Genomic DNA, 21,513 nt, shown 5'->3' with positions numbered 1-21,513 from the left:
ATTGTAACCAAACACAGGCCTGTAATTAAATGACAGGGTAGGCTGTAGTGATAAAATCTCTTTCGCTGCAGGGGCCCAGGTGGGGGAAGTGTTTTCTGGAGATTTGCATTGCTGCCTTTCGAGGTTTCAAGTCATGTCTGTCTGTTGGAGGGGCTCTGAGCATCAAAGAGCTGAAGGAGCACTGCAAGGACAGAGGCCATGTCTCTGCTGCTTGCAAAAGGCGGGTGAAATCTTTGACTAGCTGAAAGCATAATTTTAGAGTTCCTAAGAAGCCAAACAGGAATGCATCTTCCCCCTTGATATATGAGCGTATAACCTGCCCTATGCACTTGGGCTTAATTTTGTGCATGTTGAAATCAAGGTTTCACTTGATTCCTCAGGTCTCAGATTCGCAGCCAAAGTAAAACAGAGGATAATTGTGTTTGTAACAGGTTGTGTGAGCAAGGAGGAGAGATTGAAGATTATTTCTTTGGCCACACGAAGCACCCATGGGGGGGTCTCTGTCCATACCATATGCCTCACTTCAGAAGGCAGCTTGGCTCATCTTACTTAAACACATACACTGTCAGTGTCTGTCACTGAGCTGAGGGGGATGAATTTCACTCTGTCCCACTTTGCAGGGAGAAATCATCACTGTTAGGGCACAACTCTTCTGCCCTGTTTAGACATTTCCATTCGGATGTGATGAATTACTGCCTGGATGAGATTATCTCTTTCTGCTGAGTGTAAATGGCATCTAGAAAAATCTCTGAAGGAGATGCTTGCTCTGTAACCCTCTAACCCATCTGACCACAACTCAACACGCACCACTGTCCGGATCATTTCTGCAGTCTTTTCCTCTAGAGGTCTAACAGTGTAGAACCTCTTATACCTCTTTTCCCTCAGAGCAAGGTGGGGGCGTTGGGGTGATACAAATTAACTGTCATCATCAGATGTCCGTGGCTGTCCCACCCTACAGCCAAAGGCTGGTGTAGTGGAGTCGCAGTACCTGGGGTGCAATGGCAGAAGGCTCTCGAATTTTAGAGAGAAGGATGAAGTTTATGAGGATGTTTCTAGAGACCGAGGGCAATGCTTGGTCCTTGAGAGTCACCTCTGTGCAGCCAGATTTCATGCCCCCTTGCCCTCCCTTGGATTTGTACCTATGCTAGGGAATCCTTTTTAGGTGAGTTGAATCCATCCCGAGCCTTGGAGAACTAGCCCTATCCCTGGGTACGTAGGCCAAAGATTATCTACCGTTGGTGTAAACCTGTCCAGTTCATTCCAGCCTGAATTTATAATGTCTCAGCTTCAGTTTTCATCTTCTCTTTTTGAGACTGCAGAGTACTGTGCTCTCAACATAATCATCGTGTGTCTCTTTTCTATGATCTCATCACATTCTCACAGTTTCTTGGATAAATGTAATTGAGTCCTTTAATGTCAGGTGGGTTTTTCCAGGCCTTGAATCGTCCCCACTAGACTCTGAACCCTTCCATTCTGTTAACACTCTTTTGGAAGAGCTGGCACCACACAGAGCTGTGGCATCCAGGAATGATCCTAGTTAAGAGGTACCATCACCTACCTGCTCCTGCTCAGCGTTTCTCCCATACATCTTCAGGGCTGCACTAGCATCACTAGCCACTGCATGGCACTGTGAGATTGCAGTCAGACATTTCCCTCCTAACTCAAATTTTTCTCAGTTTCACACTGGACAAGGACACAGGTCACCACCCCTCTGCGTAGCCCCCACCCATTTCTTGCAGAAATGTCTTGAGATTTCTCAGATCTGTCACTGTGGCTCATATCCATCATCACTGGGCTCCCAGCACAGATTTCTTCTGGTCCCTCCCTTGCCCTGATGGGGTGGGTTCAGGTAACTCTTCCCCATGTGTGTATGCTGCCTTCACCACTGAAGTATGCTAGATGAGCTCTTCCAAGGACATCCTCCATCCACACTCCCAGATGAGAGATCTTTGCTGTTCTGCCTTTTTTTTTTTTTTTCAGATTAGTCTTTGCCCTGCAGCAACTTAACCTCCACACATGCTAATGCCATCAGGCTGTGCAAGGCTGTTATGCTGTTCACATCAGAAAAATCCCCTCAAAGGAGCAGACTTTGACCAGTTCCTTTTCATTACTTTCCTGCCAGCCCCAGGCAGCATCTGAATTGCATATAAAAATCCCCTTATCCATTCACAACAGCACGATAGATTTAAAATACAATAAATAAAGTTGCTTAGCAGAAATAATTTATTTTGCCAATTGCCAACAAACTTTTTTTTTTTTTTTCGCCACTGTAAAAACTATTGGGCAAATATTCCGTCTGTCTTTTACCACCACCTGGACCACGACCACCAACCAACCTCTTTGGGTGGATTAATTAGAGGTTGGATCTAATTCCATCTCAGCTTCTGAAACAGATTTCTTTTAGCAATAGAAAAAAATCTACAAACCTGCTCCCAGACAAGTCCTTAGAGTCAAGTACCCCACAAACATGGCTGGGCCCTGTACATTTAATTATATTGACATTTTGGTCAAAATTTGTTGAAAACAGACTGCCTTTTTCAAACTAGCTGATTTGCCACTCTGTTCCCTTTGATTTTCCAAGTTTCAGGTCCCAGGTGATAGCTGCACACAAAAGCTATAGGCTGTCTCTCTCTGTATCATCTGTACAGGAACTTGTCGAATTTTCTCAAGGTTGTAATAGAAATGGCCTGGAAAGTTTGGAGAACCCTGTAGTGTCTCATCTTTACAACTCAGTTCTTCCAGTGTGGATTAATATCTCACTCTGAGCAAGATTTCCAATATAGATGCTTTGTTTCCGGATCCAGACCCAGGCATCCTTGGCAATGGGGCCAGTCTCCATGTCCAGCCTGTGGTGAGGGTCTGCCGTAGCTCCACACTAGACAAATGCCTGTAGAGCACATTGTGACTTCAAAGGGCAGAAGCTACATGACTGGGATGATTGTCTCTGAATTTTGGCACTTTTGTAACCTTTCTACAATTATTACCACATGTCTGTGCACTAGGGCTGCTTGGTCCCTCTGATGTCTGAGTCCAGCTGTTGAGCTTTGACAAAATCTTGTTGCAATGTCCTTATTTTCCATGCTCTTAAATCCAGAGAGATGCACCTCACTGGTATGTTCTGTTGTCACAGACGTGGCAGTGGGCTGCTGGAGAAGCAGTGTGTGGCAGGGCTTGCTAACATGGATGGTGTTTCTTTGATTGCCATGGATAATTAGGTGTGATCTCTCCAAGGACTCAATGTATATCTCTGTCTCATTAATATTTCCTGTGATGAGATAAATAGTTCAAACTATGGCATGCTCGTGGCATTGTTATGCAAATCACCCCACACTAAAATAGAACTGCTGATTGAGGAGTTGAACCCATAGAGTGATATGTCCAGACCCCCCCTTGCCTGACTGATAGTACAGAGGCCTTTCAGCTGGATTTAGATGCCTGAATGTACTTAAAATTGAAGAAATTTGGTGAATAATGCATGAGCCCAGTGCTTTTTTAAAACACATGGTGTTGTCTCTGATGTTGCATCTCTGCTTTCAGAGAGGCCTCCGAGACACACGGAGGGACCTGCTGTCCAGCCACAGACACATTTCTGTCCTGAAGCTTCCTTTGTACTCCAGGGAGCTACACGTTTTAGCTCAGCCTACCCAAAGACCTGCACTGTCAGTAGAGATAAGCAGAGGACTCCATGAAGCACCTCTGCGTCACTCCCTGGGGACTCTTGTTTTCCACACTGATCTACTGCCAGGAGGTCACTTATGGTCTCAGGCATCCCACGACAACCCGTAACACCAGATACTGCCCTCTGTGATCCCAGCTCTGGTCCTGGATCCACACTGCAGGTAGGAAAGTTGATGGTTTGCAGGGAAATATAATCACTGTTGATTTGTTCTTTTCTAGACGTGGATGAGTGTGGTGCAATCTCTGGCGTGTGTGATGGCGGCGAGTGCACCAACACAGCAGGCAGCTACGTGTGCACGTGTCCACGTGGTTTCATGACCAGCCCTGACGGATCACGCTGCATTGGTAAGATGCTAAATAGATCTCAGGACCACAGATATGGGGGGAGAGATCACACTCTGAAAACCAGACCTGGTGATTTGCAAATCACTATCTGGTGATCACCAGATTTGCACATCAAAGGGCACATTGTTCCTGCAATAGCTGGAAAATGCTCTTTTCCATGGGCTGTCCTTGCGTGTGCCATGGGCTGTCCTGGTCACAGGTTTTGATGCTGTTGCAGACCAGGGCTTTCCCTGTCTCCGTAACTTGGACTGCAGGTGCCCCAGTGCTTGAAGTGTTTGACGAGGGGCTGCTGAGGACACTAGAAGGAGGACTAGGGTGGAAGGTGTCTGGCTGGGATAGCGGTCTGTTTGAGGGAGGATTCTTGTGCTCCTGCTCACAGAACTGCACCAGCTAGCAGGAGAATCCCAGGCGCTACCCCTTTTCTCCTGCATTACATGTCAGCCAGGGAGAGACACCAGTACTCCCACTACAACTGAACTGCAGGCACAGCGTGTTGTTGTGGAGTGCGTAAGTCCAAGGGAAGGCTTGCAAGCCTTCCTGGAGCAAAGAGGGACCCAGTGATGGGGAACATCCCACAGCTGCACCTTCATCTGCTTGCTTTGCAGAGGTGAAGGGGGGAAGGTTTACTCCGAGTGTTTGCATAACCAGCACAAATAAAAGATGACTTTTACAATCTCCTCCTCCTTCCTGCTTAGACCACAGGTAATGGCTCATAAATCCCTACTGCCCCAAGCTGGTGGTCAGTAGGGCTGTGGGCTCAATTGGCTTCATCTCACTGAACTCAGCTTTTCAGGAGGGAGTTGATTTGCACTGAGCTGGTTGTCTGGATCCCCCCTGCACCCAGCGGAGAGAACAGGGTGCTGCCCAAGCACAGCACAGGGCACTGCAGGCACCTACTGTGCACCCGTGCAGGTTGACAAGGCTGTTGTGTAAGCTCTTGCACGTTACCTTGTAGCCCACCGACCTCCCGCAGTATCCAATTTCTAGCAACAAAATGACTCCCACTCTCCTGTCCTGCAGACCGGTCCCCTCACTCCAAAAAGGACATTGAATCACTTGAGCATGTCCAGAGAAGGGCAACGGAGCTGGTGCAGGGTCTGGAGCACAGGTCTGATGGGGAGCGGCTGAGGGAACTGGGGGGGGTTAGTCTGGAGAAGAGGAGGCTGAGGGGAGACCTCATGGCCCTCTACAACTCCCCGAAAGGAGGGTGCAGAGAGGGGGGATGAGTCTCTTGAGCCAAGGAACCAGCACCAGGACAAGAGGGAATGGCCTCAAGCTGCGCCAGGGCAGGGTCAGACTGGCTCTTAGGAAGGATTTCTTTGCAGAAGGGGCTGTTGGGCGTTGGAATGGGCTGCCCAGGGAGGTGGTGGAGTCCCCATCCCTGGAGGTGTTTAAGAGTCAGGTTGACATAGCACTTAGGGATATGCTGTAGTTGAGAACTGTCAGTGTTGGGTCAATGGTTGGACTGGATGATCTTCAAGGTCTTTTCCAACCTGGATGATTCTGTGATTCTGTGACTGCATGAAGGGCTTGGTGGGGCCAGTCTGTGCCGCGCCGCCGGCTCTGACGTACCTGTCCCAGTTGGGCTCAAGGTGTCTGTATTTCAAAACTTCCCAGAACTGGCGTTAGTCCAGCCAAGCTCTCCCCAGACTGATGAGCTGTCCTGCCTCCAGACTACAGAGCCTGGAGTAAATCTTGCATGTTTAACAGATCAAAATTCCTTTCCAAGCCTTGTAAATATTTGATGGTCCATTTCTCTTTGTAACAGACAACAGTTTCTGTGATAAATAGATCAGCTTTGTGTTTACTTGCTCTCAGCAGGGGCACTTATTTTAGTCACAATGAATCCCAGGGTTTGTCTCACTGTTCAGAAAGTTCATTCGCCTTTAGAAAGGCAAAGATGCAAGAATTTGTAAAGAGGAACCGTTACAGCAAAGGCAAAGATCGTTGTTAGTGCAATGGAAAATGTCAGGTACAGCCTTCTGTTGAAAGTCCTGGAAATTAATACAGAAAAAAATAATTTCCCAATTCTTTTATATCCACAGAACCTGGAGTAAAAATTAATCATGTTCTAGTTCCGGAAAGAAAAATGTTGTAAAGTATAACGTACGAGTCACCTTGTTTGGGAATCTGATAGATTTTAACGAGAATGAAATTCTTTTCCTCCCTGTTTCCCAGACCCTGCCATAAGCCCGGAGGGGTGTGACGGCTGTTGGATGAGTCATACGGACATTTCCTCACTTTCCTTGAAACCGAGTGCTTCAAGAAATGAAAACTAAATAAAATTAGAAAGCCCAAATTTAAAAATAGTCCAGAGCTTAGTTAGCTGCAGTGGACTATGACTGCATCTGAACTCAATACATCATGCTCTAGCCATTTCCCTGAGCTAATATATGCTGCTAGTGTGCTGTCACATTTTGGGACAGGCAATATTTTTTCTGGCAAAACGCACAGATACTATCGGGGTGTTGTTGCCCCAGGATCCATATGTTGCAAACCCTGCTTCTATCATTTGGGAGAGTTTAAGTGTTCCTTTTGAGAGTTTTTGGTAGTTTAGGCCCACAATTTATGTCCTATGAAAGAAATCAAATAAGTGGTTTGTAGAATTGAAAATTAATAAATAACGTGGCCACCCTTAAAGCACGAACAGCATCAGGAGAGAGCAGAAGAGTTTGTCACACTGCCACCTCCCAGATGTTTAGACTGGAAGTGACCGTGGTGTCTCATATATCGTGGGGCACCAGCACTGGCTATGTGGTGACTTTATGGTGGCAGGCTTGATATATTCCCATCCCTTTCCCCTCCCTTTTTAGTAAAGTAAACACCTTTTTATTACATTTGAATAATCTCCTGTAGTTTTTGCAGCTGAAACAGCAAGACACTGAGCTTGAGTTGATCCCAAATCTCATTAGCTGCTTTCACTGCCTTCCTCAGTAAAATGCAAACAGCAGTGTAGCTGGAGAAAGTCCGTCATAGCTTGAAATGAACATTTATTGAATGATTCAACCACCTGTGCTTGACATAAAGAATCCAGTTCCACACATGTTCATAACAGTTTCATTCATTTATGCTTGTAAAAGACAGGCTCAGTGTTTTGCAGGCAGCAAAAGGATCTGCTCCAGCAGGCTGTGATTTTTTTTTCTTCTTTTCAGTACGATGGGTTGCTTTTCAAGAACAGCTTAAAAGAATAATTTTCAAATGAGAAAAATGGCCTTTCAGATGCATTTCCAGACATGCACATGATGTTCCCTTGTTCGTTGCAAGTCAGCACTCCTGCACATTGCTTTCCTTGCTCTTTTTCCCTGATAGTGCAGCAGAGCTCTGAGAGATTTGGGTCTTATCTCTTCTTGGGCAACGTTGGCAGATTTGCTGCCTAAAGTTCTGGGTAGGACCAGATCTTGCTTATCGTTACAAAATCCTGGTCTTAGAGAAGGTTGGGAGGGTGTTACTGAGGAGTTTACCTGCCTGGAGAACCCTTTTTGCCCGCTTTGGCCATTATCCAGGAAAGGAAAAGAGCAAGAGGAAAAAGGAAATATGTGGAGGAAAGCAAATGAAAAAGGAAATTTGTGAGGGCAAGAAATGACAAAAGGGAAGTGGTGTGAGGATCACAGGCTCAAAACAGATTGATAAGGAGCTGGGAAAGGAACCTGAGCAGAGCCCCCCAACAGCTCCCAAGGCATCGAGGGAGCTGGCGATGCCGCCAAGCAGAGATCTGCCTGGACACCTGCAGGGACCAGAGGGTGTAGAAAGGCTCCGTAGTTGCTCCATAGTGTGGACCTGTGCAGGAACCTCGAGTGCAAACTGGGTCATTCAGTCCACCTTTGTAAAGCATTTCCCTCTAGAGAGAATCATTTTTTATCAGATCATTTCAGGGATGCATTTATACCTCAACCTTGTAACTGCTGAACTGGGAGGTGAATTTGGAAAAGAAAGAACAGCCAGGGAAGGAGTGAATTTATTATAGCATTTGCCAGCAAAGAAACTGTCCTGCAATAACACCCAGAGCTTCCCTGTTTGCACTGAAGCCCTCCTGCAGTGAGCCAGCGAGGTGCTGGTGGCCAAGGTGTGCGGTGGGTACTGCAGTTTGGTGGGAGCTGTGCACAGAGGGATGCTTTGTGCCTTTGTTCTGCATGACTCGTCACTGAGACAGACACCACGATCTACTCTTACCCAGACAAGAATGAAATTGCCAGCCGGCTGAACATGAGCCAGCAGTGTGCCCAGGTGGCCAAGAAGGCCAATGGCATCCTGGCTTGTATCAGCCATAGCGTGGCCAGCAGGGACAGGGAAGGGATCTGACCCCTGTGCTCGGCACTGGTGAGGCCACACCTTGATATCTGGGTTCAGTTTTGGGCCCCTCACTCCAAAAAGGCCATTGAATGACTCGAGCGTGTCCAGAGAAGGGCAACGGAGCTGGTGCAGGGTCTGGAGCACAGGTCTGATGGGGAGCAGCTGAGGGAACTGGGGGGGTTTAGTCTGGAGAAGAGGAGGCTGAGGGGAGACCTCATGGCCCTCTCCAACTCCCTGAAAGGAGGGTGCAGAGAGGGGGATGAGTCTCTTGAACCAAGGAACAAGTGATAGGACAAGAGGGAATGGCCTCAAGTTGCACCAGGGAAGGTTTAGACTAGATATTAGGAAGCATTTCTTTATGGAACGGGTAGTCAGGCGTTGGAATGGGCTGCCCAGGGAGGTGGTGGAGTCCCCATCCCTGGAGGTGTTTAAGAGTCGGGTTGGCATAGCGCTGAGGGATCTGGTGTAGTTGGGAACTGTCAATGTTAGGTTAATGGTTGGACTGGATGATCTTCAAGGTCTTTTCCAACCTGGATGATTCTGTGATTCTGATTCTGTGAAACTGGTCAGTTTTCCAGAAACAGGGAACGTATGGTGGCATCACTGGTCCAGACTGACTGTCCTCACCACAGTATGAGGCTCCTTTTTGCACCCTTCTCCCTTGCAAACCAAGCACATTGGACATCTTGGGTGGGAGACCTTTGGCTACGTGCTGCTGTGTTACAGCTCCCTTCTGAGCTAATAGCCCTCAGGTTCTTTGTAGTCAGAGCCAACTGCCTTTTGCAACCACTAGTTTGTCTGGGTTTGGTCACTTGATCTTCTCAGTTTCTGGGCATAACAAGAGACAAAGTGAGAGAAATACTCACCCTTTAAAGTTCTCTCCTGGGAAGCAGCACCAGTCTCTCCCTGCCCCTAACCCCCAGCCCAAAGAAACGAAGCAGGTTTTCAGCAGGAGGAACACTGCAAAATCCCTTGCAGATGCACAACGGATCTTAGACACCTTGTGCAGAGCATGAAGACGATGTCCACACTGAAGGGGAAGGTAGAGATTAGCCATGCTGGATAGTCACTCAGAGGGTGCAGCTGCTGGTGTGGGGCTTCTCCTGGGCGTCAGGACACACACAGCAGGACGTCATGGCCCAGCTGGAGGGGTGCAGACTCCATCAGAGCCCAGCAGGAAGGTCCAGCTTGGAGTGTCTCCTGTCCCATTATGATAAGCAGGCCAAACCCATCTCCTGCTCTGCCACACCTGGATGGACCTTGTGAAGCATCCACAGCCCCTCTGAATCCCTGACAGACCTGTGGCTCTACCCCCCACCTCTGTGCGCAGTCTAATCTCGTGTGGAATTTTACCTCCTTTCTCGCAGGCAGCATTATCTGATTTAGTGAGGTTATTGTGCAAACCTGTTCCCTTAACAGCTGCAGAGGAAGGCAGAACAAAACCACGAGGGCTTTGTGCTCGTACCTCCAGCGTGTGGGTGGTCCTGCTGGAGGTCACAGAGAGACTGCAGGGACCCACTGTTCTTTCCATCCACCCTCTCTCTGCCCAAGGCAGCTCCAGATGAGTTTTCAATTAATCCTGACCTTCATTTCTGAGAGAGATTATTGCAGACTGCAGCAAAAACAGCTGAATTTAATAAACATTTGTGCAGATGAATAAGGGCTGGACCATTCCCTCTGTTACACAAACTGTTGTGACCTCCCTGCCTTGTCAAACTTGTCAGCACATGTCTGTCTGTGGGGAAGGAGGCTGCGTTCTCCGAATCACCCCTTGCCCATTAACTGGCTGGCTGTCACCGTGTATCACAGCTTTTGGGACAGCAACCACCCCACAGAAGAACAGAAGGAGCCGGGTGGGATCTGTCCTCTCTAATGCCCAAAGGGTTTATTCCAAACTCCCACCCTCAGATCTAGAAGTTCACTTAAGCTCAGCTCTAAACCCTCACTTAGCTAAACTCCCATCTAGAGTTTGAGGTGCAGCTTTTCCAAATGGACCCACTATCCTGCCCTGGCTTGTTCACAGAGCAGCTTCTTTCTGGAATAAGAAGGGGCTACATCCTGATGCTAAGTACCATCAACCTGTCAACGTGCTGTGGAAACACAGCCCTCTTCTACACTCCATCATCTGCTGAAGCCTGCAAAGATGTGGGCATTGCTCTTGCACTCTTGCCAGAGATCAAGGGCTCGGGATGACCCAAACACCCATGTGGCTGGTACTTCCCTTCGTTAGGATTAGGAGCTAATCCAGTGTTACATTCAATCCTCTCACTCAAGTTTCCCTTCTCCTAGTCTCTGCAGTCTTTCTGCAAGTCTCTTTGGGGATAAAGTTTCCTAAAAGGGAATAGTTCATGCTGATCTCAGTGCATGGCGGAAAGGATGTATCTGAGAAAAGACCTGCTGGTTTAGTCACCCTGGCTTTAAATGGGGTCACTGTCCTCTGCAAGTCACTGAGCTGTGATTAGAGAAGAAATGTAACCACAGCCCACAGATCAAACAGCTCCATGCAATTAATTTCAATTATATTTCAGGAAAGTGTCAGCCTGCTGGCTAATGTCAGTCTAGAGGCACAGATGACAAATCAGACTAGACTTTCCCCCTCATTAATTTACTTGAGAAACAAGGACGGGAGATGAATGAGTGGAAGATTCCAGGTTTTCCTACAGGAATTGGTGCCAGACAGAGCCTGCTAGACATGTGAAAGACCCTCAGTCTCCTGGGCCTTGTCCAGAAGCCACACACACGAAACACCGGTGCCAGGCTTGGTGTCTGTGGCTTTGGCCAGGCTCACGGACTTTGACCACCATCCAGGGCTCGTTCTCCTCCCAGCTCAGTCCGGGCTGTGGGAACTAACCCGTGACCTAAAACAGGCATCCACTGGGAATGGTAGCGATCAGGTTGGGGGGATGTGGAATTGGGAACAACTCCATTTGTTTAGCGAGAGATGCTGGGGCCACTGGGACCTGGCAGGGAATGCTTCCTCATGGGAATCCTGGGACATGGGACATTTGCCATTAAATCAGTTCTGGGAAGGAGAGGCAGGTCCTTGCCAGGCCTGAGATGTGCAGGACCACATCCCCAATGTGTCAGCATCGGGGATCACTGACTAACGCTGGAAGGGTTGTACCTGGATCCCCACCCTGACCAAAGTGGTGTAGGAAATGGCCAACCACCTTGGTCTTCCAGCTCTGTCCTGCAACAAGGGAGAACAAGGGGAAGGACTGTTGCAGCCAAGGCTTCAGCCTAGAGCAGGAACGGCTGGGGAATGCCCACTTGCTGTCTGGGAACCCTCAAAATAGTAGCAGGCAACGCTGCATTGTTTTTATCACAGGGAAGTGTTTTTAGTGGCAGAAGTTAGAGGGAAATAAATCATGCTGGGTCTAACAGCCCAGGAGAGGAGAAGACACTGCTCTCCCTGTTGCCAAGTTCAGGGCCTGTTGTACTGTTACATTGGCACTGATGGCCAACTCTTGGTCACAAATATAATATAAATAAGCAAGACAGATGCTAACATCAGAGGAGGAACCTGAAGAATGGACAACTCAGCCCAAGGATGCGATTTTGTTGAATAATGTATTTAGTCTGGAACAGTTTATCTGTCCCCACTGAGGGGACAGGTCAGGCTGTCCAGTAGTGGAAGTGTCAGTGTTTGCTTGCCGTGGTCTCCTGCAGACCACCTCCCCTCAGCCTGTTCCCTCTCCCAGCAGGTGTGTTAGGTCAGTGGGGGAACCTGTCCCTGACATCTCTCATCAGAGCAGAAACTCTAGTGAGAGAAGGGAGAGACCTCTAAATAATCCCCTTTCTTTGGGAACGTGGGGAAGCAGGGCAAGGAAGGCAGCTCCCAATGGAGAATCCGATGAGGAGGGATTGCCCACCTACTGCCTGTTTCTGGCTCTTGGTCAGGCTGTTTATAATATTTAAGAGCCTAAAGGGGAATGTGAGATCTAATACTGGGGAATGAGGCCTGGCCCTACAGCCTTGATGTGCTCCAGATGGAGGTGCTGGAGAACCTCATGATCTGGGAGGATGAGGCAGAACAGGAGGTCAGACTGGGACATTGGACGGCCAGAAGAGATGCCACTGGGAATGGGCACTCAGGACCTGACCAAGAGTATGGTGATGACACGTTGTGAATGTGTCTCCTTCTCTCCCCCTCTGCAGACCAGCGGATTGGGACGTGTTTCTCTGCTCTGATCGGGGGCCGCTGTGCCGGGGACCTTCCTGGCCAGTACACCAAGATGCAGTGCTGCTGTGACTCGGGGCGTTGCTGGGCCATTGGCCAGACTCCAGAGATGTGCCCTGTCCGGGGGTCTGGTAAGTGCAACACGAAGGGCCTCCACCTGCTGCTGGGCCAACCTGTGGCTCTGATGGCCCTAGTGGTACCCCAGGCTTGATGTGGAGAATCATCAACGTAACACCCAGAGAAAGGTCACATGGGGATGCTGGATCTCCTGCTTGGGTCTCATCTGAAGTTGAGCCAGATGAGTTCAGCCAAGGCAAGAATTTATCCCTTTCCTCTTCAGCTCTCTTTGGCTCCCACCATAACTGAACCTGGGGCTAAGCGAGGGTGAGCCCAGGCAGCAGGAGGCCTTGCGGAGGCACGGCACTGTAGATCTATCTCTCTGCCTCTCTCATCACGAGCTCTGAGCAGGGCAGAGCTTTACAGTGTCTGGCACCCTCCTGAGTCCTGTCCTTTCCTGCATGAGGGGATCCCATGGTGCCAGCTGTCCCACGCACCCTGAGAAGCCGTTACCAAACACCCCGGCAAGCTGTGTCTCATCATCTGCTCCAGAGCGAAGGGTGTTAAAGCCCTCCTCACCCATCTGCCCTGTTCCCATCAGCACCCACCCTCTTTGCTGCCTGCCGGTCTCCATCCCTCTGTTCTCTGCACTCTGGCAGAGGCAGGAGGGGGATTCAGGCACTCTTGGAAAAGCACTAAGGCAGCTGTTTTGTTTCAGATGAGTACCGCAGGCTTTGCATCGAAGGACTCCCAGTCGTGCCAGGGTTCCCTGGGAGCTTTCCAGGAATTCCTGGATTCGGGCCCAATGGTGTTGGGCCGGGACTCAACGGGCCTGGAGGCATCGGACCAAATGGGGCAAATGGACAAGGCGGGATCCCAGGTCTGCCTGGAATGGGCCCAGGAAGTTCAAGCATTGGTAATTAAAATTACTTTCTTACTGTGCTGACCCAATTTGGCTGCCTGTCTCAGAACACAGGCAGCGTGTCTGCCTGCGTGCCGGCCCACTTCTCTGAGCCGTGCACACATGAGCAAAGCGCCTGTGCTCTTAGCCAGCTACAAGGTTTATTTTGACACGGGGGGAGTGATGGGATGTGACACTAATGCTGTGCAGGATGCTGAGCCCAGAAGCAGATCAAACAGCGTCTGCTGGCAGAGCAAGGCAGCCGAGGCTGGCTCCAGTGCAGAATATCTTTCTAATTACCAAATGGGAATGAAGCTTTCACGTCACCGCCTCAGTCTCTGCCTCCCCAAACCAAAACTGTTTTTACCACCACCTTGGACACCCCTCTCATATGCATCCCCATATAGCTCCTTGCTAAGGGCTGAGTTTGTGAAAATGCCCTGGATGTCAATAAATATTGATCCCCACCTTGCTTCTGAGAGGCTCTGCCATCTTGTGCATGTCAGTGGGGTAGGGGCATGCCAGAGATTTCTGAGGCAGCTGAGTTTGTGTCTGCAGCCCCATGCTTGTCCAGGACCATCACAGATCTGTCGTGGTGCTTGGACGCACCGACCCTGCTTCCTGGGAACAATCAAGGGAGCTGTGATCCTCTACTTGATGCTGTCTCTGTGCTTTCCAGGAACTGCCACTTTGAATCAGACCATTGACATCTGCAAGCATTTCACTAACCTCTGCCTGAATGGACGCTGCATCCCCACCCCATCCAGCTACCGCTGCGAGTGCAACATGGGGTACAAGCAGGATGTGCGTGGAGAGTGCATTGGTGAGTAGGCTCAGCTTGACACACAGGGTCAGTTCCAGCTGTGCCCCATGCCTGCTCCTAACAGCAGCTCCAGCTGCTGCCCCAACAGCCCCTGGCCCAGTCAGAGCTCCCCACAAGAGGCTGGAGATAGAGGGCTTGTGTCAGGTAACGAGGCAGCGTGATGGAAGGGGTATGTCTGCCCCTCAAGGAGTACCCAGGGTGACAACTCTCTTCTGGTAGCCACAACATTGCCATTGGCTTAGCTGCTTGTCACTGCTCGGACAGAGCCCCAGCACCAGGGCAGTGCGGGTGGTCCCCGTGGCCAGTTCACGGTGTGGGAAGCCCCATACAACCAGCACCAGTGATCAGGGAGCAGCAGGAAGGGCAGCGTGCTCTGCCAGTTACTGGGCTGCTGCCTGCCCTGCTTACCCCCCAGGCTTAGGCTGCAGCCCCGACAGTCACCCCAGCTAGCTGGTGGCTGTCATGCCTACTCGGAAGGTTGAGGTCTCCAAGGAATTAGAAGGATGGCATCTTTCAGAAGAATTATCATTTTATAAGCAAGTGGGCTATTTTTTCTGAAACTATAAGGAGACTCTCCTGCTGAAAGGAAATGGTATCCACCCACTACATCTGCAAAGAACAGCCTTCCTAATGGAAGATGTAGGTGATTAGAGACAGCCAACATGGCTTCACCAAGGGCAAATTGTGCCTGACTAATCTAGTGGCCTTTGATGATAGAGTGACTGCATCAGTGGAAAAGAGAAGAGTTACGGATGTCACCTCTGTGGACTTCTGTAAGGCTTTTGATACAGTTCCCCAGAACATTCTTACCTCTAAATTGGAGTGATACAGGTTTGGTGGATGGACTGTTGGATGGATAAGGAATTGGCTGGAGGACTGTGTCCAGAGAGTTACAGTCAATGGCTCAATGTCCAAGTAGAAACCAGTAACAAGTGGTGTTCCTCAAGGGTCCATACTGGGACCAATACTATTTAATATCTTCACCAGTGACAGAGATAGTGGGATCGAGTGCACCCTCAACAGGTTTGCAGCTGACACCAAGCTGAGTGGTGCAGTTGATTCACTTGAGGGAGGAGATGCCATCCTGAGGGACCTTGCTGGCCACGCTGTCGGGACACTGAGCACTGGAGGTGGAAGGATGGGCTCAGAAGCTCACAGGAGGCAGCTTTTGTCACCTGTCCCGGTAGCTAGCTGGGTATAATGGTGACTCACAGGTTTAGGCTTTTCTTCTTGCAGATGTGGATGAGTGCTCCAGCAGCCCCTGCGTGCATGGCGACTGCGTGAACACACCTGGCTCCTACCACTGCAAGTGCCACGAAGGCTTCCAGAGCACCCCCACAAAGCAGGCTTGCATCGGTCAGTATTTTCTGTCTCTCCCTTTCTGTGCTGCAAGAGTGTCAGCAGGGTTATCGGAGACCTACGTACCAAAGGAAAATGGTTGTAAAGGGGACACAGAGTGAGGAGTCCCCAGCACCAACCCACCTCCCAGCCAGGTGTGTGATGGGATTTCAGAACGACTTAGTTGAGCTGCCAGTAGTGTCCTGGAATCTGTCTAGGAGAAATTTCCTCTACCTTTATCTACCTTAAAATCCACTAGCGGCAATCAAGGAACTCACAGAGTCCTTTTCAAGAGCAGAACTCTATTTAAAGGTGACAACATTTTGTTTTGACAAAAGATAGGATTTTGAGGATGTTTGTATCAATGTAGGGATTGTGATTTCTAGCAAAGTTGTTCTGTTAGTGTCTTGCAGCAAGATGGTGCTCTAGATGAAGGACTGCTAAGAAAGAATGATGGGAAGGTAATGTTCCATGTGAGCAAGAAGCAAACGCAGATTTCCCTATCAGTGCCCGACCTTTGATTTTTTTATTTTTCTGTCGAGTGGCTTCTGATGAAGGGGTTTCCAAAGGATCCCCCAACTGCCTGACAATGTGAAAGGCTTTCCTAATTTTCAAACTAAATCTTGTAAACTGAATTCTTTTTGTGGTTCTCTTTCTGGCCATGAATATTGGTTCATCGCTGTATCCTTTACATTTTTTACATGTTGGGGGACTACAACTTGTAACCCCCCTGTCATTTCCCTCCTAGACTAAACAAATGTAAGTCTCTCAATCTCCTCTCATTGATAATGTTTCTAAGCTTCTCATTGTCCCTGTTTTTATCTTCCCAACTTCCTCCATTTGGTCTTTATCTTTTCTCATGTGTGGTGCCAAAATTGGATGTCATTTTTCAGCTGTGACCTCTCTAGCTGATAGGACAAGAAACGGTCCCATGTGGCTTACGCACAGCTCTTCTGTTGATATAGCCCAAAAGGAGGTTTCCTTCTGTGCAGGGCCACCCCATTTCATCTGTGATTCAGACCTTTTTCTGCCAGGCTGCTCTCAAGCTAACTTCTCCACATTAAGAGAAGTCTGAAAAGTGCCTGGATTGTCCATTGCTTCTGGGGCCAGACTAATGGTTTTCTGTAATTTGCTGATAAAATAGTTCTGTCTTCCCCAACTCTTGACAAAGGGTCAGTAACAACACCCCATCTGAGATAGTCCCCTTCCTTTCTTTCATCTTTACTCGGAGGCATTCAGTGGCCTGTCTCCCAGAGCGAGCGGACATCACATTCTTGATGTGCAACACGGCACCTCCCCTGCTGCCGTACGTCAGTCCCATTGTACCCCAACTTCTGTCCTGGAATTCATTTTGCTGAGGCACTTGGACCACATCTCTGTGGCAGGCCTGAGTCCATGGCTGTTGGTCTGAGGGATTTTGCTGTCTACTGTGGACTTGAACAGCCCTAGGAGAATTTGAGTTGCAAAGGGGGCCCTGGGGCTGGAGATTGACAAAGACATCATGGAGGGTCTGAGATCCCTGAACTCTAACCTCACAAATGTTGTGCTGCTTCCAGAGCATGCAGAAAGCTTTTCCCACATCTCTTCCATCTCCTGTAGTTTGTACAGAGGGAAAGAACTTGTTCCTGCAGCAGGGCACACTCTGAGTGTCTGAGAGCACTTGTCTGGGTTTCTCATGGCGTGTATTAAGCTGGAACTGCTTCTCACTTCACCTGCTGCTACTTTCTAATGTTTATTTCCCTGCCAGATATTGATGAATGTATCATGAACGGAGTGATGTGTAGGAACGGCCGCTGTGTGAACACTGATGGCAGCTTCCAGTGTATCTGCAACGCTGGCTTTGAAATCACCCCTGATGGCAAGAACTGTGTTGGTAAGCTATTTCCTGATGTGCCTGGGGAGGGTGGGACTCAGCTGAGACTATGTGCTCCCTAGGGGTTGGTGGTTACTTTAATCTGTGCTGTGCTCCCTTCATCTCTAGGGCAGAGCGCATCTTAAAATGGGAGGACTGAAATAGGAAGGTGTTTTTATAAGTGTGCTAGTGCTCCTGGAGTCCTCCTGAAGGTTTTTGGGTCCAGGAGCATGAGCAGGGCAGGGTCTGGAAGTAGGACATTCTTCCAGCAGCCAGTGTCTGAGTCCTGCTGGGAGCTGCACTGGCTGACCAGGGTACTGAGAGTGTCAGGGACACAGCAGGACAGCTCTCACCAGGAGAAGCAGTGGGAGATCTGCCTTGAGGATTAGCACCCACTGCTGTAAGAAGCAATTTGACCATGAGATGGGGGACAGAGAGTTTTTGAGCACAGAAGAGTCTTGCTGCGGCTCTTAGGCTCAGCTCATGTTTTCTGTTTGTCCTCTCCAGATCACGATGAATGTGCCACGACCAACATGTGCCTCAATGGGATGTGTATCAATGAGGATGGCAGCTTCAAATGTATCTGCAAGCCTGGTTTTGTGCTGGCTCCCAATGGGCGGTACTGTGTCGGTGCGTAGGTCCCCAAACTTGGTCTCTGCCCTCTTCCCATCCTGCTGTCCATGTCCTGGAGACTTGCAATGTGTCTGAGGCCAAGGGGAGCTGAGAAAAACCAAGGCTGTTGCCAGGCATCTCCTGCTCTGCCACCGAAATTACCCCCCTCACAGCAGAATAGGCACAAGGGAAAATGTGGAAACGTTCTTGCACCTCCATTACTTCATCACAAACTGGAGTTTAAATCCTCTTTCTGAAGGAGGTTAAGCAGGGCTGTGAAGCTTTGCATGGCCAATGTGGGCTGGCAACAGTCATCTCCACAGCTTTCCCAGCCCTTTCCCAACACGTTCCACTGCAGTTTGTGTGCCACCTCCCAAAGCCAGGAAGGTTAGGATGTGAAGTCAGAGTGGAGAATGGAGGCGGAGGAGGAGAGCATAGCATTTCTTCGATATGCTGCTGTGACATGGGGTGAATCTCTGGGCCACTGCCCCATTAACAGAGCTGAGACCAGCCCCTGCTACTCTGAGCAGGGGTTGGGTCTCAGGAGACTGAAGAGCCCAGATCCCTGTTCCTTCCCTTGAACCATCAGGGACAGCCAGCAGAGCATGCAGGGGATGTGATGCTCTAAACTGCACCTCTGGCTCCCTCTTAGTCTCCAAGTCTCCCTGCAAAATAGTCCAAAACCCCTGTCTGTGTGTCCTGCTGCCTGTGGGTCGGTAACGGCCAGTTTGTTCTTCCTCTTTCAGACATCGACGAGTGCGAGACACCAGGAATCTGCATGAATGGCTGGTGCATTAACACAGAGGGCTCCTTCCGCTGCGAGTGCCTCGGGGGCTTGGCTATCGGGGTGGACGGACGGGTCTGCGTGGACACCCACATGCGTAGCACATGTTACGGAGGCATTAAAAAGGGCACGTGTGCTCGTCCCTTTCCAGGAGCGGTCACCAAGTCTGAGTGCTGCTGTGCTAACCCAGACCACGGCTTCGGAGAGCCCTGCCAACCCTGTCCAGCCAAAAACTCCGGTGAGCTCCTCTTCCATTTGAGTTTGTGGAAAGCCAGGAAGGTGCTCAGAGACATTCTGGGTTCCTGACACCTCCCTGAGATCATAGAATCACAGAATCATTCACGTTGGAAAAGACCCTTGGGATCATCGAGTCCAACCCTCAGCCCGACTCTACAAAGTTCTCCCCTACCCCACATCCCCCAACAGCTCATCCAAACGACCCTTAAACACACCCAGGGATGGTGACTCCACCCCCTCCCTGGGCAGCCTATTCCACTCTCTGACCACTCTTTATGTGAAAAATTTTTTCCTCCTGTCCAGTCTGAACCTCCCCTGTTGCAGTTTAAAGCCATTCCCTCTTGTTCTGTCACTAATTCCCTGTGAGAAGAGACCAGCACCAACCTCTCTACAACGTCCTTTCAGGGAGCTGTAGAGAGTGATGAGGTCTCCCCTCAGCCTTCTCCTCCTCACACTAAACAGACCCAGCTCCATCAATCGCTCGATGGCCCAGGCAGCTTGGCAGTGACATGGGAAAGCCGTAGGCGAGGGGAAAAGGGATGCCATGCAGTCAACAAACTCAGGCTGGATCCACAGATCCGATGCTGATCTCATTGCAGGGATTCTCACAGTGTTGGACTAACTGCGAGTATCAGCTCTAAAATACACGTTGCATAAGTATAAACAGACACTGCTTGGAAGCCCACAGCTGACATTCTAACAAACAAACAATAAATCCAGCGTTACTCAGAATTAATGTCACTGCGCGTGAACTGTCTAGAAAAGCTAATGGCTCTGTTGTGCTCTCTACGCAGCTGAATTCCAGGCACTCTGCAGCAGCGGCATCGGAATAACAGCTGATGGCAGAGGTATGTGCATCCCGTGTACCAGATTGTAGACAGACACTTTTAATCACACAGAATCACAGAATCATCCAGGTTGGAAGGGACCTTGAAGATCATCCAGTCCAACCGTTAACCCAGCACTGACAGATCCCAACTCCACCAGATCCCTCAGCGCTGGGTCAACCCGACTCTTGAACACCTCCAGGGATGGGGACTCCACCACCTCCCTGGGCAGCCCATTCCAACGCTGACTACCCGTTCTGTGAAGAAATACTTCTTAATATCTAGTCTAAACCTTCCCTGGTGCAACTTGAGGCCATTCCCTCTTGTCCTATCACTTATTACTTGATTAAAGAGGCTCATCCCCCCTCTCTGCACCCTCCTTTCAGGGAGTTGTAGAGGGCCATGAGGTCTCCCCTCAGCCTCCTCTTCTCCAGACTAAACCCCCCCAGTTCCCTCAGCCGCTCCCCATCAGACCTGTGCTCCAGACCCTGCACCAGCTCCGTTGCCCTTCTCTGGACACGCTCGAGTCATTCAATGGCCTTTTTGTAGTGAGGGGCCCAAAACTGAACCCACAGTAATCGAGGTGCAGCCTTACCAGTGTCACTCTCCCTCTTTCTTAATGTCACTCTCAGCTCTTTCTTTCAGCTGCTTTTAATGGCGTGTGCGTGTGTCTGTGTGCCCGTGGGAGCGTGTGCCACGAGAGACTTGGCACTGCGGAGGGTGCGCTGGAGAGTTAGCGCGTTACACCCATGTGTGTGAGAGCTGGTTGTGAGTAAGCGCAGGAGAGCATGGCCTGGGGGGGGGGGGGGTAAGTGCAGGCAAGAGCCTACCTCTGCGTTAGTGTCTGTGGGTGGGACGTGAGCTTGGGCACAGGGGGAGAGGGGTGCTCTGTGTCTTTTCTTCTCCCTAAAGCCCCACGAGTTACTGTTGAGCAAGCATCCCTGAGGACTGTGTATTGAATCAAATGGTTGATTCCTGGCACCCTGTGGGAACTGCATTGCTGGGGATGCACACACAGAGTTTGGCTTTACTCCCTGCTTTGATGGGAATGAAGAGCGTGACCAATTGCATCCTCTTGCTTGTTTCCCTCCTCTGCCCTCCAGCTCCTTGGTCACAGAAGAAGAGGGTTCACAGTCTCCCAGGGAGAGGGAGGTGATAAGCGCGTGTTGGGATGAGTTGCCAAGGGGCTGCTTTGAATTAGACAGCTGTGCAAGAGGTCAGGCAGGCGGCTGCGCTGCCAGCCCTGGGCAGTGCTTGGATCAGCAGGAAGAGCACAGAGCAGCCAGATAGCTACGGCCTTTCAAAACTTTCCAAATGGGAATGAGCCAGAGGCAAAACCCTGGTGGCTTCTTGGGCTTCCTTCCAGGGCACCGTGTCTTGGCCGAAATTGGTCTCAGGCTAACGATAAGACACTTTCTAGCAAGAAGCTAACGTCAGACATGCTCTGGTCAGCCCGTCGCTGCCCGCAGCCAGGACTATATGCACATACAGCACTCTCCAGGGTTGCGTTTCCCTGGGGATGTAACTGAACTCCAACTGCGTGGAGCCAAAGGCCAGCAGTGTCTGGGAAGCCCTGGCCTGGGCTGCTT

At 49.9% G+C, this 21,513-nt stretch overlaps 1 protein-coding gene across 1 annotated transcript in view; it reads left to right on the top strand.

The window, feature by feature from the left end:
* LOC141916199 (fibrillin-2-like) overlaps positions 1 to 21,513 on the top strand; it is a 113,698-nt gene that overhangs the window by 56,587 nt on the left and 35,598 nt on the right. Inside the window, exons 8-16 of the mRNA XM_074808453.1 lie at positions 3,898 to 4,023; positions 12,472 to 12,624; positions 13,269 to 13,466; positions 14,131 to 14,274; positions 15,511 to 15,630; positions 17,360 to 17,485; positions 17,972 to 18,094; positions 18,823 to 19,098; positions 19,892 to 19,945. Coding sequence (XP_074664554.1) covers positions 3,898 to 4,023; positions 12,472 to 12,624; positions 13,269 to 13,466; positions 14,131 to 14,274; positions 15,511 to 15,630; positions 17,360 to 17,485; positions 17,972 to 18,094; positions 18,823 to 19,098; positions 19,892 to 19,945 — 1,320 coding nt within the window. The remainder of the gene's footprint in view (positions 1 to 3,897; positions 4,024 to 12,471; positions 12,625 to 13,268; positions 13,467 to 14,130; positions 14,275 to 15,510; positions 15,631 to 17,359; positions 17,486 to 17,971; positions 18,095 to 18,822; positions 19,099 to 19,891; positions 19,946 to 21,513) is intronic.

The sequence above is a fragment of the Strix aluco genome, chromosome 29 (assembly GCF_031877795.1).
Source record: "Strix aluco isolate bStrAlu1 chromosome 29, bStrAlu1.hap1, whole genome shotgun sequence".
NCBI lineage: Eukaryota > Metazoa > Chordata > Aves > Strigiformes > Strigidae > Strix > Strix aluco.
This window is presented reverse-complemented; position numbering and strand designations above follow the sequence as displayed.